This window comes from Alosa pseudoharengus, unplaced genomic scaffold (assembly GCF_046254945.1).
Source record: "Alosa pseudoharengus isolate Yale_2024_CS ecotype anadromous, Long Island Sound unplaced genomic scaffold, YU_APseudo_1.1 YU_APseudo_1.1_scf_11, whole genome shotgun sequence".
Taxonomy (NCBI): domain Eukaryota; kingdom Metazoa; phylum Chordata; class Actinopteri; order Clupeiformes; family Clupeidae; genus Alosa; species Alosa pseudoharengus.
This window is the reverse complement of record NW_027468576.1, coordinates 5,229,175-5,246,316: the sequence shown is the minus strand read 5'-3', so window position 1 is coordinate 5,246,316 and position 17,142 is coordinate 5,229,175. Positions and strand designations below refer to the sequence as shown.

Genomic DNA, 17,142 nt, shown 5'->3' with positions numbered 1-17,142 from the left:
GTTTGTATAGCTGAAAACTGTGCTGTTCAAAGAAACACTTTTCAGTCCATAATTGTTCATCGCAATTAAAGGCATCCTATGCAAGTTTATTACCTTAATAAAACAGCTTCAAAGTCATTTTGATTGTAAACAAACTTATATAGTTTATAGAAATAATAGGGTTTAATAGGGAAAATCGTGTGCCTAGCATAGCTGGCAGCGCCCCGCAGGCCCGAGAACCAGCTTTGCAATTTGGTTGTCGACGCCCCGGTGACATCTTGCGGTAGCGAATCGTGAAACATTACCTGGTCAGTAGATATGGCTCTTTGGAGATTGACTTTTCCTGTTGCTAATCCTTAGGCTCCAAAACAAATGCACATGTACCGTGCTCAAGCCGTGAGAAGTACAGTATTTACAATGGCAAGGTAAAATATAAATACTCCTCAAAACTAGGTGGAGCCCATTAAAAAAAGAAACTGCATTTGATACCTTTACGTCTGTTCTGTACAAGAAACAGAATATATATTTTTTCACAGAACAGAACCTCATATTTCACAGAATAGCCCTAACTGGCTGTAACCAGTATATAATGAGAAAGTGGAGGTCTTAGTATAGAACAGTTCAGGTGGATCAAAACATAATAATCTCTGAAACAGAAACAGATGTCTCACAGCTCGCAGTTTTATTAAATATCACCCTGAAGATACACCGGTCGTACCTTCAGCAGTGCTCTAAATTATGCAAGACCTATTTAGGTAAGAAGCAGTAAGGATGTTGATCTGCAACATTTGTATTTGCTGGAAATGGATTATTATTTGATGAATTTTATGTGCTATTTTGTTCTTGAAAATCAACAGTGTGTTATTTCTAAGTAATGACATCTCTTGTGATTCATCCTTCAGAATGTCAATTAACTTTAGATACCGCTATTTTATATAAATTCGCCAAGTTTGTTAGGTTATGAGTTATGTTACATATGAGTTACATTATAATCTAAATGAAGTGGGTATCTCTTGCTCTAGCCCGTTGGTGCTCACGGAGCAGAACCTCAGAATCAATAGCAAGTCTTGGGCCACTTCAAAAGACTGAACCCACAGAAGGACCGGAGCACATGAATAGTTGAACCTAGCTTTAATGGTGCTGGTGTCTAACGTTTCTACCTGGAGTCATCAGAGTCAAACCAAGGTTGGCCATATGGCCATATTACCACCTCGAATTTGTATTCATCTCTCATACCATAACGGCTGTGTTGTCAGTTATCTCTTACATGCTTTCTATTAATTTTTTAACTCATTTGATTGATAAAATATGATTTTATAAATATACATAAAATGTATAATTTTCTTGCCCATACTAAACTGAACAGTGTGTTTGCAGTGGTAGTGTGCTAGTGTGAAGAACGGTCTCTAAAATTTGTTGTTTTATAGGCGTTTATGAAGTTTATTTGGGCTGATTTATCTAGGTGAAGCACATTGCATGAAGTCATTATTATTTTTAGATAATAATTTTGTAAAAGCTCACATAAAGGTTATCATTGTATATGGCAGACCAAAATGGATGGCATCAAATGTATTTTAAACTTCATCTGATCCTATGCCTGGGGCTCAGTAACTTGTCACCTCAGATGAAATGCTGTTGCCATTGTCACTAAAATTAGTAATTTTTTATTGGCTCTCTGCTAATTATTTCATTTATTTTCACATTATAAAATATTTAATATAAGTCACTATGGGCCCCATGGTCTTGTGTGACTTCTATAGTGGGTACATATATTGTTGAAATTTGTTTTGGTGGAAGTTATTTCAGGGAAATCATCTCAATTATGCCAGTACCCAAATTTCTGCTGTCCTTGCTATTTGCATTGTGAGAGAATGGCAACCTCTCAGGGATTCTGATTTACTGATTTATGGTCTGTGCTGCCCTCCACAGGATCCTCTGGATGCCACACGCTCCGTCATTGTGATTCGTTCATTGGTTCCTGGGGGTTTGGTAGAGCGCAACGGTGGCCTTCTCCCTGGTGATCAACTGGTGTTCGTTAATGATACATACCTTGACAGTTGCTCCCTCACCCAGGCTGTGGAGGTGCTCAAGGCTTTGTCACCTGGCAAAGTCTATCTAGGCATCCGGAAACCTCTGGTATGTCCAAGAATGTTGCAACTCGCAACACTTCTAGTAATCTGATGACCTCTATATATATTACCAGAGTGTCATATTGTCTTTGTTGTGAATGACAAAAAGCACACAGTTATTTGTGTGTGTGTGTGTGTGTGTGTGTGTGTGTGTGTGTGTGTGTGTGTGTGTGTGTACAGGCAGATGAAAACAAGATTGGGGTAAAAGACTGGCAGTCTGGAAGGGAATGCATTATTGAGGAGCCTGAAGTGGATTATCCGCTCATTCACAGCATCCTGTCTACCCATAAGGTACATCTACATCTACATCTCTTCTTGCCATTAACAAGAAATTCTGATATTGATAGATGACAGAACTGCTGTGCTACATGCTACTAATACGAGGAAAGTAGACTTAGGCAAGGTGGTGCAGGACGTCGGTGCAGCTGCTTAATCGAAAGGTAAACCGCCTAGTTGGAGAGACCTGATGTGACCTAGAAAGGGCTCCCAGATTTTAGAGAATTTTGCAATGAAACCACAGAGGGAGTATTTGATTTTTTTCCAGCTTCATAAAATGGAGAGCATCCCCTATCCACTGGGAGTGAGAGGGAGCGCGGGGGTTCTTCCAGTGTAACAATATAATACGTCTTGCTAACAGTGAGAGAAAGGCCAAAAGTTCGCAAATGTGGACGTTAGCGAGTGACCTATTGGTAGGACGCCAAACAGGGCAACTAATGGTGAGGGGCGGATGTTGGCAGAAGCAATGGCTAAGAAAGAGTCAAAAACACCATCCCAGAACGACTCGAGGGCGGGACAAGCCCAGAACATGTGACCGAGACTGGCAGGTCCCAGATGGCATTTGTCACAGCTTGAATCAGTGCCAGGATATATATGAGCTAGCTTACTTTTCGACCAGTGGACTCTGTGAACAACTTTGCATTGTAAAACTCCATGACGAGCGCAAATAGAAGATGAGTGAACCCACTTCAGGGCATGATCCCAGACCGCAGGCCAGATATTAAGATCTGACGACCATGCACCGCGTAGAGCAGATGATGAGAACTGATGAGTGAGAGGAGTGGTGTAAAGTGTTATCACTAAATAGTACCTTTGAGGTTAGGATTAGTTTTGAGGATAGTGTCTATAAGGGTGGGGGGAGGGATGGCAGGAAAGCCAGGAAGGTGACTGCAAACAAAATCTCTCATTTGCAAATATCTAAAGAAACTAGAAAATGTAATTCCGAGGAATTACCAGTGCATGAAAATGCAAAACATATAGTAACATAAAATGCAAAACAAACTTTTATTTGGAAACAGTTGTGGGTAAAGGAAACAGTTGGCGGGAGTTAAACAGTTAAATAGTTGAGTAGTCTAAATAACAGTTGTGGGCAGAAAGAAATAGTTGAACAAAGCTCCACTTCAAAGCCCAAAGTTCCCAGTTCAGATGTGACATACCAACCCCCCCCCCCCCCCCCCCCCCCCCCTTAACTTTCGAATTCTCCCACTTCCCAGGTGCTCATGAATACATCATCAATCATTGTTATTTTGGACATAAACTTCACTTTTGGTCTCGACTTTGGTATGGACTTGGGCTACAGGAAGCAATGGAGGGAAACAAATAGGGTGACAGCCTAGGCTACAAACACAGGATTTATACTGTTCCTTCACAATTATTGGGTTGAACATGCACAGTGGTGGTTCCGGGAAATGGTCCAAAAATCGTAAGACGTTTGTTACAGGGACTTTACAAACTAGTTAGGCTTACGATGCTTACAGGAAAGCAAAGTCTTCCCAAAGAGCATTAGGAGGGAGGGATGCTCCATTACCCCATCACTGTCATTGCTGTGTGGACTAGTTTATTTATTTGCGATATAACTGAAACCCAGCTCCAGTATGTGATATACTCCCTATCGCTGCTTGATAAAATAACATCAACACTTTCTGCTCAACCCTAAACACCATTCTTTGCAGGAATTAGAGTCTTCTATAGATCTTAGTGCATACAGATTTTACAGGGACATTCCAAGACAGTTTATAATCAATATGTACAGCATAATGTCTGCAGATTGCTGATGGTGTGTGTTGTTATAGGGTTTTGAGGATCCCACTGCAACCTTGAGGAAACAAGAGGATCTTGGAAATGACCCAGAGCTGATCTTAGACAGCATGCCGCGCTATGCCTCCCCACTTATTTCCAATGATGACTGCACCCCCTGTTTCTCCTCCCACCTCATCATAGAAGACAACCAACCTGACCAATATAACTCTTCCTTGGACACCACTGAGGACATGCCCTGCTTAGAGAATGAGATGGCTGTGGATGAGGAGGAAAAGAAGGAGGAGGTTCAGCAGCAGGAGACTGCAGAGACAAATGAAACTATATACCACAGACAAGTCTTATCAGGGAAGGATGATCAAACAGTGTGTGACCTTATTAGCCTTTCACCTATTCCCCCTATGCTAGAGGAGCAGGTGAGTGCAGTACCCATTCAGTCTATCAGCAGTTGTAAAATGTTACAGTTCCATATTTTATCACCAATAACTTGTACAATCGTTGCAATAGAATCTAAATCACCCGTCCGAAATAGCCAACTTGGCAACTGCTGCACAGGAAGCAATGCATGGCACACCTGCGGCTCACCTGGCCAATGTGTGCTTCTGTGTACAGCAAGCTGGGAGGACAGCAGAAGGCTAGTGTATTCCAGCACTGGTCGTCCACCAGGTGGTGGACAAGGTGACTGTTCAGTCAGGCTTGGAGCTTGCGCATGTGTAGCAGGCTGAGCAAGCAGACCCAGCAGCCTGAGGCAGTGGCGTATACTGGCCATAGATGCCCTGCAGAAAAAAGCCAGACAAGCATGAACGTCTGCTTGCCTTTTATGTGTCAGCTTGGCTATCATGTGTGTGGAGGCAAGCTCGAGTCGATTGAACGGCAGCTGTCGTGTAGGCGTTAGGGAGCACTTTATCCAGTTCACCTATCCAAAAATTTTAATATGCGGATGCTCTACAAATGGGGCATTACCTATTGACTACATTGGATGTCATGGAGGCTTAGGCTTTATTTGAATAAGTTACAGGTAGAAGAAAAGCAGAGGCGCACTCAAGGGCTTGATTCGAATACAAATTTGTATTTGAGAGCCGAGGTTTTTTCAACAAGTCTACAGACAAAAAACTGGGACCCAGTTCTGCAGTAGTACAACTATGACCTTTAGTCCAATAACGAGGCATTAGAAAGTTTGTAAGTACACCAGGAGTTTAGTTAAATAAGACTTGCCTGATTATCTGCTACTATACCGCTGCATCGACGTTTCTTCCGTGATTTGGGAAAAGCCCGTAAAAGTAGGATGTTCATTCTTGGGTGTTGCTTGTTACCTTTATTTGAGTTCCACATTTCTGCTCTGCCAAATTTGTACAATTACAATACAATGTGAAACCATTTGTAAATGTGCAAATTAAATATTGTTCCTTTTTTTACTGACAGAAAGATGGCGTAAATGAGAATAGTACAGAAGTGGAAGAGACAGCAAGTCCTACAGCTCTGCCTACAGAGTCACTTCCCAGTAAGCTACAGTAACACATTTACCATATCATGCCCATCTGTTTCAACATCCGGCCTTTATAGCATATACTCATCATGTGTTATCTTTCAAGCCAGGCCTTTATTTTGAATGGGTCTTTTTGTTATTTACGAGTGACTTGGTGTATGAATTTAGATAATTAACTTTAAATGTACATTATTTTTCAATGTGTGGATTTCAAAGTGTGGATCGTTTTATTTAACCAGCATGTCCTTGCCAAGATTTTGAACCAGTTCATGGAACGAAAACAAAAACCAGAAGCAGTTGATAGATTGCTAGGAACAAAAACGAAACCAGAAACTTTATTTTTTTTTATGTTCTGGAACAGACCCCTTACCAAATGAATTTAGTCAGATTTTATGAATCAGTGTCTCCCCTGTATAATAGGGTAGACCTACTAGTTGATAAAAAAGATTTTCATATCTAACATTATCTAACTGCCTTTGCCTTTCTAGGAAAATATCTATAAGCCTGTCATGCAGTTGGTAGCACCATACATAGGTTAGACTATTGCAGGGCTTAAAGCAAGGACACTTTCTGAGCCTGAAGTTAGGCTATCAGGCATTTTTGAAGATCTAATATTATTAATGGCCTACTTTCAAATCTCGGCCCACGTCTGAATTCTGGCACAGTATTTTTAACAGTTTGCCTTGATATCTAATGTGCTTTAATTTAAGCTTTAAGGCTGTTTGGGAAAGCTCATAGTAGGCTGTTGTGCCACTGGCCATAAATCAATTTGTAAAGGCAATGTCATTTTTAATGCAATGTTATTAACCATTCTTCTATAATGTTCTAACCGGTTACCATTTAGAGGAGAGGCCTTGGAACACAGGACCAGGAACGAAAAAATTATGTTTTTGCTCAGAACGAACCGAAAAGAAATCCATTCCGTTTTCAGTCCCTGAAAATAATTATTAATCGTTTTATTTCCGGTTCGGGAACAGTAATTTTAAGGTAGAACGCAAAACCAGAAACATTAAAATTCTGATTCTGCTCAGAATAAACCGAATGAAAAACAATTCTGGTTTGAAGCTCGGTTGCTGCAGCCATGATACTGCTATTAATGCCTCCATAAACAATCAGAATTCATACAATTATACTTCTTTCACTGATGTGATTTTGAAATGGTCATCTCTGTGACCAATCTCTCAAATGTTTACTGTTTTTCTGTCTGTCTGTGTGCGTGTGTACATGACTTGTTGTTTGCAAAGCTCTGCCAATATCGTCAGGGATGGAGATTGGTGACATTTGGGCAGAACCTGACCCCCAGGATGGAGGACTGGAAAATACAGACAAAGAGTAAGAAATAACCATGAACATACACTAGTATTTTAACACATCTACTGAAACAATACTAAATTGTTAAAATGTAAAAAACAGGTTAGGGCATTGTAACCTTTCTTCTTTTCTGTCCAACTCTGGCTATTTGTATGAAATGATATACAAAATGTCAGTTATTATTATTCCAATACCTTTAAAATGAATGTGTCAGATGAGATTACAATAGCCTTTTAAATTCCAATATTTCTGTGGGTCTTGATAGTTAAAAAGCATTAAACGCAGCTAAACCGGCACCGACCTCGCAACCTGCGACCAATGGTTCTCGAGATATAAGAAACCGCATGGAACTGGGCAAACAAGCTGTCAATCAGGCATCCCAGCTTTGATTGACAATAACTCGAGCATACAGCAAGCCTTGAAGACGAGACCCGGATATCCTTGAAGCTTAGAAGCACACGAGTCCGCTGACATGCGATTTCACCATACAATTAAATGTATGTAGACATGATTGTAGCTTCTCAGACCTGTGTCATACTACCATTAGGGGTCGACCTATATGTATTTTAAAGGGCTGATACCGATATCGATATCTAATGGCTCTGAATGGGCGATTTTGGGCCGATATTCATTTATTTAGCTGGTCATTTAGTTATTTGACTGGTAATACACAAACTTACACAAAAGGAACCAGGTTTGCAAATATCTTCCATACGTGAAGCAACAGGCTATATATAATAGCACCATAGAGTAGCCAAGTTAATCAGACTTAAAAGTAGAAATACCTGTTGTACATACATGTGATATGGGCTAAAAAAACTAAAGTGAAAAAAACAACTGTGAATAAGGTAAGCCATGTGTCCAGATGTCACATAACAGTTGAATAATGATTCCCAGTGCAGGTAAACCCAGTTGTACTGTAAGAGGCAGAGGATGCATGTTCACAGACAGTTGCATGTGACATATTTGCGAAGTGTGCGTTAAGAAGAAGCTGATGTGCAGCAACGGGAGAAAGAGATGACTGACTACTGCAAAAAATAAATAGTCTACAGCCTATAAAATTAAATAAAAGTCACAAAAAAATATATTTTGTGTTCTTGGAAGCCTAAAGATTCATATTTGTACGAGAGCAACAAGAGAAGTCCTATGTTTTCAACAGGCGCAATGTGATTAGATTAGATTAGGAAAGGGGTAGAAAAGCTATGGTTCTTTCCATGTAAAGTCAATCAGGGAATGAATCAAGGCCACAGGTGATTTTAGTGGAAGATATGTAAGGGCCACAGGTGATTTTATGTGGCAGAAACCAGTCTGTAAAGGTGGCTCCAGAATGACAATGTCACATTACTGTAAGGGCTCTATTATGACAGTCTAAAGCGCATGGTCACTGGCAAATAGTTTAAACAAATTTCAGGGTTTGTCCAGTCCATATTGGGTGTGGTTTAGTTATGAAATGTTATGAAACGTCCGACGCACGGTGCAAGAAAGTGGGCCTTATGTTTCTTAATCAGTCATGAGTGTGTTTTGGGTGTAACATCATTTAAACCAATGAGAATGACATTTGTCATTTCTGTTAACAGCACGGAACGCAACTTCTGCTTGCACGCAAAACCATATGGTACAGTTATTCCACTAAACCATGCTTTACTAAAACCTAGCATAGTATAGCCCTTCATGCATTTGCACTCGTCTATTATTTGAACTCATTGGCAAAGTGAAACTAACTTCACTGTGGTGTCAGTCAATGACAAAACAGTTCTACACAGTTAGTTACTTTCACTATTGACTGACAATCGGTTACCATCAAAAACATAGGCTGGAAAAAGCAACATGTACCCTAATAATGTTCGAATGACTGAATAAAAGAACGTTTATCCTGCAGAGGTGTTGCTTATATCTCTTGACAGTGCGTCTTCAGCTGTGCTCAAATGTCTCTCTCCTCTCACCTAATCACTTTTAACCGTCATTACCAATTTGCAAATGATGGTGAATTACTACTCATTGTGAGATGTATTTCATAATATCTTTATTCTAATTATTTTTCCCATTTTATTGCATGGATGTGCACTGGTGCGCATTCATGGATGATAGAAGGATGGTGCACCCGACCATATCACTGTTAATAATGTGCTCTTAAAATAACATATGAACAACTCGCCATGGACTTCAGACCAGGTCTCTCTTGGTCAGTGGCGTAATGCGTTTTAGGTAGTTTATGATAGCGATTTTTAGACAACGTGCCAGACCACTCCCTAGGTCATACATGGGCAACATACGGCCCGCGGGCCACATCCGGCCCGTGGGCTTTCCCTAACCGGCCCGCGTAAGGTCCGTGAAAGAACAATAGTCAAGAACCTAGCATAGAGATAATGCATGCAAATCAATATCGTTGTTTTTATTTTGAAAGCGACTGCTATTTGTACGCCCATACATTTGTGCGTGGATGCATACGATGTAAACACCCTCACTGATGTGCTGGTGAACAGAATTTATGCTCCTGCGTCGACACAATGCAGTTGCCTTTACGTCGGCGTAAACCTTTCAAAGTTTTGTGTCTCTTATGTCTGCGTCGCTCACCACCGCAAAGGTTGTTAGAACGACTGGAACTCCTACTGCTGCTCGTTGGCGATACGAAGTGTTCATTTCAAAACGTTACTGGCAGATAGACAGTTTACAATCGGATAACCCCGTAATTGTAACCAAAATATGTCTGAGTTTATTTGCAAAGCTTATGTTAGCGAACTAGTATGATGCTACTACCCACAGGTTGCTTGAAGCAGCCAGCTCAACACACAGAGCGAGTTGACCAATCACAGTTATGTGCATAAAGTTAAAGCAAAAAAATAGCCTACATTTTTAAAATAGTTTTCTTTGTGCATGTTGATTAACTAATGACAGTCTACTATTGTCTGCTCCACATTTTCGTAGTCTAATTCTGCATAGAGTTAATTTAATGATGAAATATTGCTGAGTGTTGATGAAATGGTGGCACAGGCCTATCGGTTGTACTGACTCCTTCACATTTTCATGACCTAGCCTAATTATATAGATATTGTAGTACTTTTTTTATATCAGTCTTTGAAAACTGAAAAAAATGTCAATGTCAAAAAATCATTTTGGAGAATGAGGATTAAATACTGGACATAGATTAAATATTGCTGTTTTTCCTTTCCCCTCACATTTTCATCTGTTCTTACGACTAGTAAACAAAACCATATGATTTACTTAATGTTATACAAGAACAGAATAGAATTGAACAGAATTGAGTTCAGACTTGAGTTCGGTATTTTGGGTCCGGCCCTCCTCAACAGTCCCAGTTTGTCATGTGGCCCCTTGGGGAAATTAGTTGCCCACCCCTGGCCTAGGTTGTTCATTGCCACACCTCCTGGCGCATTGTTTAAAAATAAGACGTGCAAAATAAGAAAATAAACTTTGCGCCTGGTGGAAAACGAGTTTACTGCCATGCGCCAGGGTGGAAAATAGGGGCCATAATCTATTTCCAGTCTATTTTTTCGTCTGAGACACATGGAGGGAAACAAATAATATCACCACAATCACCATAGGTGAAACTGAATACAATGTGGGTGTCATAAGGATTCAGTGATTCAAAATGTTTCAATTGATGACCAACTTAACTTCTAAGCATATAGCCTCAGTCACAAAGTCATTTCAATGTATATGATATATTTATACTATTCAGAATATCCGACCCATCTCATCATGCCATAAAACCTCTTTTGCAGGCCATGGTTCTTTCCATGCTGAACTATTGCAATGCAGTGTTTGCTGTCCAACCTGCAAGCATTATGCAATATTATGCAAAATGTAGACCAGTGCATTTATATTTATTTGCATGTGTATTTGTTTGTTGAATAACACATTTTTATTGTGACACGACTTTAAAGATTATAACATTTATAATGACATATATTTCAGGTCTCAGCATTCAACAACCAGTGAGAAAGAGAAAAAGGAAAAGGGTCAGACAGTACCAGTGGCCCCTAGAGGAGAGCAAAGGTATGGCTGGAAACATGGATGGAATAGAATCATGTTCATCCATGTGTAGCCATTTAGTGTATAGATTCCCAAAGATGCTTACAGGTGTTCAAAAGTTTAGAATTCTCCTGACTTGTTACTAATTTTGATGGGAATTGATGCCTTATTCAGAACAAAGGCATTTCATGAATTTAAAGGAGAATTCCGGTGTGATATTGACCTAAAGTGTGTTGAAACATGATACCGAGTGTGAACGCATGTCTCATAGCTCATCTCGGCTTGTCCCCTGCACTTAGAAATCTGGCGCTAGTTAGCCGATGCTACCAACAGTTTTTCGATGGGGGTGCTTCGGGCATCGGCCTAGCCATGCAAATAAATCACTGTTTTACACCATTTACAAGGCTCAAAGTAGCTCCATACATCATTGGCAGACTTCTGAGGGCCTTGACATTTAAAACGAGACATTGAGAACTTTGAAAAAGCACTGGTAGTTTATTTACAAGACGATTTATACAGACAGTACCTTCATGAAGTCTACCGTTCGCCGCCATCTTGAATTTAGTCATGATAAGTCATTGTTTTATTTGGATTGTGCAGGCCAAGTCGGGCAATAAGTCGAGCGACGAGTACGAATGAACAGGTATGATAAGGGACCAGATTCCAAAAATAATTCCGTGGAAATGCATGGATTCCAGTTGCTGCTACTGGAAACAACCGGAATCCATGCATTTCCACAGAATTATTTTTGGAATCTGATCCCTTATCATATCTGTTCATTCGTACTCGTCGCTCGACTTATCGCCCGACTTGGCCTGCACAATCCAAATAAAACATTCACAATCGTGAAAGCAAGGACGCATTAAATCCGCTTAACATCAGTAGCATGCTGCACATATTTGTTTAAAACTCTTGCATTCAAGTTGACTGATCATCCCAATACCAATGTTTCCCAAAAGTGCCTGTCCCAAGGAGAACAAGTATTACCTTGAAACATAAACACACATGGGGAAACTGAACAGTCCAATCAGTAGACTATGATAAGCTAGCCAACTATGCTACTTTGTTTACAATATTTCCAGGCTTCAACCAGACAGCTGAATTAAAGAGGTAGAGTTGTAATACAAATAATAGGCCTAGGCTTTTATTTTAAAAATGGTATAAAATGGAAAAAATTTAATTGGTAGAAATACAGAGAGTGGGAGAAAGTGAAGAAAGAGAAGTGAAAGAAAGTGGAGATGAGAAAAGTGAGAAATCCAGTTGACTGGAGAGGCACACAGAAAGGGAATTTATAGCTTAGATGAGCTGCACCTGTCGGTGTACACAACTGCATTCGTTTAACTAGAAATGTGTTTCCAAGGAATTACCAGTGCATGCAAAGAAAGGCAAAAAATAAAAAGGTGAAATGTCAATCAAAGTGAGAAAGTGTGAATAAGAAAGGTGAGATCCAGTTGAACGGAGAGAGACAGAGAAAAGGTTTTTTTTTAAGTTGCTGCACAATTAGACGCACAAGTGTTTTTATTAAATATCTCACACTTAATTAATGTCATTAGTAACACCTGGCCCTGTCATATTTCATGTCAAAATGACTGCTGTGAGAAAGGTCAGTTTAAAGAAGTTGACTTGAGAGACACTCAGAAATATAGTATAGTATAGTATAGTATAGTATAGTATAGTATAGCTTACATGAGCTGCACCTGTCAGTGTACACAGCTTAGTTTAACTAGAAAATGTAATTCCGATGAATTACCAATGCATGAAAATGCAAAACATATGATGTAAAATATACAGTGTTAAAACAGATAATGTAAAGATAGTTACAATGGTTTTGCTTAGGTAGACATGGTTGCTGCAATGCTAAATAAAGCTGTTTCTATGATGCTAGGGTAATCATGTTGGTTGCTATGGAAACTGACATAGATGCTTTATTTCAATGGTTGCTATGTTGGTTGCTAGGTAGGTGGTGGCTTAATATAGTTGGCTGGAGGCATAGTTGATGATAACTGACAGTTGAAATGGCTGAACAGTTAAATAGTTGGATAGTTTAGATAGTTAAATTATTTAATAGTGAGTTATTATAGTGAGGACTTTTATTTTGAAACAGTTGTGGGCAGAGGAAAGTTTAATGGATGTTGATAGGCATATTGTTTAATGGATGTTGATAGGCAGATTGTTTAATGGATGTTGATAGATAGTTTAATGGGTGGATAAGTGAATGGTTTGAAGAAAATGGATGGATAGAAAGTTGGATGGAATGTGCCTTACAGTATATCCTTGTAGTCCAGTCATTTTAAGCCAAAATAGGGGTCAAGGTTGAACAAATTGCAACACAAGCAAACTTAACTGATTTTGAATCCTCAATATGTCCTGAGTAAGGGAAAAAAAGCCCCGAAGAATCCCGATAGGGGAAAGTTTAGAAAAAGACCCAAATATACCCTATTCATGCGCCTATACAGTATTTTTCTCACGTGAATAGGGGGAAAAAATTAACCTTCACATATCACCATGAAAATTACTGAGTTGATTACTTACATCAAGACAAACAAAAAATGTATTATACGTTTTTTGAAATTGTTTGTTAACATGGGCAAAAAGGGCATAATGTAATTACGTATAGTTAATTTGTATAAATACCACAACGGAGCTAATAGTCCAGGCAAAGGTCTGACCCAAAACTAATTGCAACAGAATTTATTTTCACATTATTATATTTCAATTCCCGATCTTTACACCATAGTAAAAGACCATGAAAATCCAGTTGGTGGAAATATGTTAAAATGAGGGTTGTTTTATGCATTATTCTTCATCAAATACTGACAAAACTGTAATTAGAATGTTGTAGAATACACATTCTAAAGAATATCTGACCCCATCTAACTTAACATGGAATTTTAGAATCTTGCATTGTTGAGGAACATTCTTTTATTTTCAAAGAGTGAATTCCTTTGGCTTATTTCAGACTGGTTTGTTGCAAAATTGGTGTCTATTTTTACATTGTGGCCCTTTGAATCAATGGAAATGGTTGTTGAATCTTTAAATAGAGCCAAGTGGGTTTTTGCATGTAAGTGTTCCACAATGTGTAATCTGCACAAACACATAGTTAGGCATTATTCAGCCTAGGAAAGTGGTTTTGGTGTTTACGTAATCTGATTTAGAGGTCACTGAAACATACAGTATATCACACTAAAGTATCAGTCCATCATTTTGCAAGTCTTATAGTAATTGACCTCTAGCCCAGGGGTTGACTGATATACTGTCTGTCCAATCAGAGGGGCCTGTATGATGCCCCTTTACTTTGCACAAGTTTTGTGTAAAACAATAATCGGACAGCACAGTATGTTTATGTTAGTGAATGCAGGAAAATTGTGAAGGCAAAGTTGAAGATGGACATGATCATGTCCTAATTCGACAGAAGGGTGCAGATGGGATAACTGCAGTTAGCCTCCAAAAAGGTGACTATTGTTGTGACATCTGGCAAAAATGCTATACTAATAAATATAGTTTAAGATTAATAATTAACAATGCATGCCTATGCATGGGTCATGGTTTTACCAAAGTCATAGACCAGTCAAAACTATACATATTCTAAAAGTATATGCACTGTACATGAAATATAGCATCAATCAAATTATGTCCCATCTTCCTCCATACCATGCATAACACATACTCGAATCAAGTGAACAGCTGATACATTTTTGCCTGCACCTCCGGAGGAGATATAACACCATTTAAGATATTTCCCATCTTCCTCTATGCCATGCACAATACATTGGCCTCTATTCTGTAAAGGCGAATCTAGTGTAAAGTGGATACATTTTGGCCTATACTGTTCAGGGAAAACAAATGAAACACCATAAACCATATATTTTCTATAAGCATATACCCTCTAGAGGAGATATAACACCATTTAAGACATTTCCCATCTTCCTCTATGCCATGCACAATACATTGCCCTCTATTCTGTAAAGGCGAATCTAGTGTAAAGTGGATACATTTTGGCCTATACTGTCCAGGGAAAACACATTAAACACCATAAACTAGATATTTTCTATAAGCATATACCCTCTAGAGGAGATATAACACCATATAAGACATTTCCCATCTTCCTCTATGCCATGCACAATACATTGCCCTCTATTCTGTAAAGGTGAATCTAGTGTAAAGTGGATACATTTTGGCCTATACTGTCCAGGGAAAACAAATTAAACACCATAAACTATATATTTTCTATAAGCAAATACCCTCTAGATGAGATATAATACCAGTTAAGACATGTATTATCTTCCTCCATGCCTTGGACAATTTGTTTGTCAAATGTTGCAATTAGTTTTGGGTCACTATACATTAGCTATACATAATTACATTATGCCCGGTTTGCCCATGTTAACAAACAATTTCAAAAAACGTATAATACATTTTTTTGTTTGTCTTGATGTAAGTAATCAACTCAGTAATTTTCATGGTGATATGTGAAGGTTAATTTTTTTCCCCTATTTGCATGAGAAAAATACTGTATAGGCGCATGAATAGGGTATATTTAGGTCTTTTTTTCAACTTTCCCCTATTGGGATTCTTCGGGGCTTTTTTTCCCTTACTCAGGACATATTGAGGATACAAAATCAGTTAAGTTTGCTTGTGTTGCAATTTGTTCAACCCTTTCTCCTAAAATGACTGGACTATTGTAGAATGGAGAGACAGAGAGAGAGTTGGCCTAGTTGAGCAGAAAGCAGTTGATACAGGTGCAATCCATTTAATTGGCTCTTTGAGGGGGGCTAGTTGAGCAGCTGGCAGTTGATACAGGTGCGAATTAGCCCTTTATGATGTCATAGTGCCAAGTCTATGGGGAAAATACGATTGTTTTTTGTTAACCAAATAAATTTCAGTGTCCCGCCGGCGGGACGGTTACCCCCCCCCCCCCAACATTCTAAATCAATTGTATGCACCATATTGCTATGTAGTAGGGCTGGGCGATATATCGGTATTACGACTACGACCGATATATTTTTGAAAACGATATGTAGTTGAGACAATATCCTAATACCGGTATTATGTCAAATAATGGGCCACTTGCTCTTCTGTGTTCAGACCATTCAGATAGCCGCAGCTCTGCTCAACTGCGCCCCTTGCGTGTGCACGTTCTCCCTCCCAGCACTACAAACTTTCAAACATGACGGACACACTGAGTCAGATTTTGTTTACTTTGATCAGAGGTTGGTGCTGATGCCTATTCCGTCGGCACATCAACGGCTAGACTGAGAATTCTCGTTGTGAAATCAAAATTCCACTGGAGCTCCAAGCGGTTTTGTACATGCAGATTTAAGTTACAACACTGTTTACAGCTCTTCGACTCACGGTAAAATGTCATTTTTGGTACATAGCCTAGCTAATTTAAATACACTGATGAATGCTTGCGTTTAGCGATATACAGTAGCAGATCTAAAGTCCTCAGGGAGACAACCTACACGCTGATTTTATTAAGAGGATATGCACACGACTCGCGAGCAGTTAGGGCATCATTTTTTATGATTCCTGAAACCCCATTCAATCGTGCATAGGGATTTTTCTTACGAACCGGAACATGCAAAAATGAACGCATACAAAACGACGGTAGCGTCTATCACACTCTTGATGAGTGACTCAGTTACGTTGTTTAAGTATCCTAATTGTTTAAAACTATTTTTGTTGTTGATAGCAACATGTCTAGGCCATCATAGTCTACATTTGCTTGTCATCTAGGCCCTATCAAACCCTTACAGGTGAAAAAAACTGCAGGTTTTTTTCAATATTGTTGTGCCCAAAATAGCCTATTGCATTGTGCAGTACAATGTAGGCCTGCGTTGTCAGTCAGGGTCAACTTTTGGTCTTTTGTTATTTGCACAGCTTTATCAGAGCAACTGTAGCCTATGCCTATTGTAGGCCTATGTTATTGTTTACACTTTTTTGCACAGCTCTGTTAGAGCAGTCTGAAATGAATATAATTAAAGCTGGTTGAGTGAATACGAAACACTTAGCTCTTTCTGTTTAAAATATCGTATATCGCCAATCAGCTACAAAATATATTGGGATATCAGTTTTGGTCCATATCGCCCAGCCCTACTCCTTGTGCAGTTAAATATTTACAAACAGGTATGTGCTGTGTAGCCTACTTTTTTCTTATTTGCACAGCTCTATCTGTATGCCAATTGGTTTATTATATTGGCTTTTAACAGTAGC

General features: G+C 39.2%; 1 protein-coding gene across 1 annotated transcript in view; it reads left to right on the top strand.

Annotated features, from left to right (window-relative positions):
* LOC143116603 (inaD-like protein) overlaps positions 1–17,142 on the top strand; it is an 87,058-nt gene that overhangs the window by 46,853 nt on the left and 23,063 nt on the right. The window contains exons 18-23 of the mRNA XM_076277797.1: positions 1,909–2,115; positions 2,289–2,399; positions 4,178–4,558; positions 5,565–5,643; positions 6,873–6,960; positions 10,873–10,953. Coding sequence (XP_076133912.1) covers positions 1,909–2,115; positions 2,289–2,399; positions 4,178–4,558; positions 5,565–5,643; positions 6,873–6,960; positions 10,873–10,953 — 947 coding nt within the window. The remainder of the gene's footprint in view (positions 1–1,908; positions 2,116–2,288; positions 2,400–4,177; positions 4,559–5,564; positions 5,644–6,872; positions 6,961–10,872; positions 10,954–17,142) is intronic.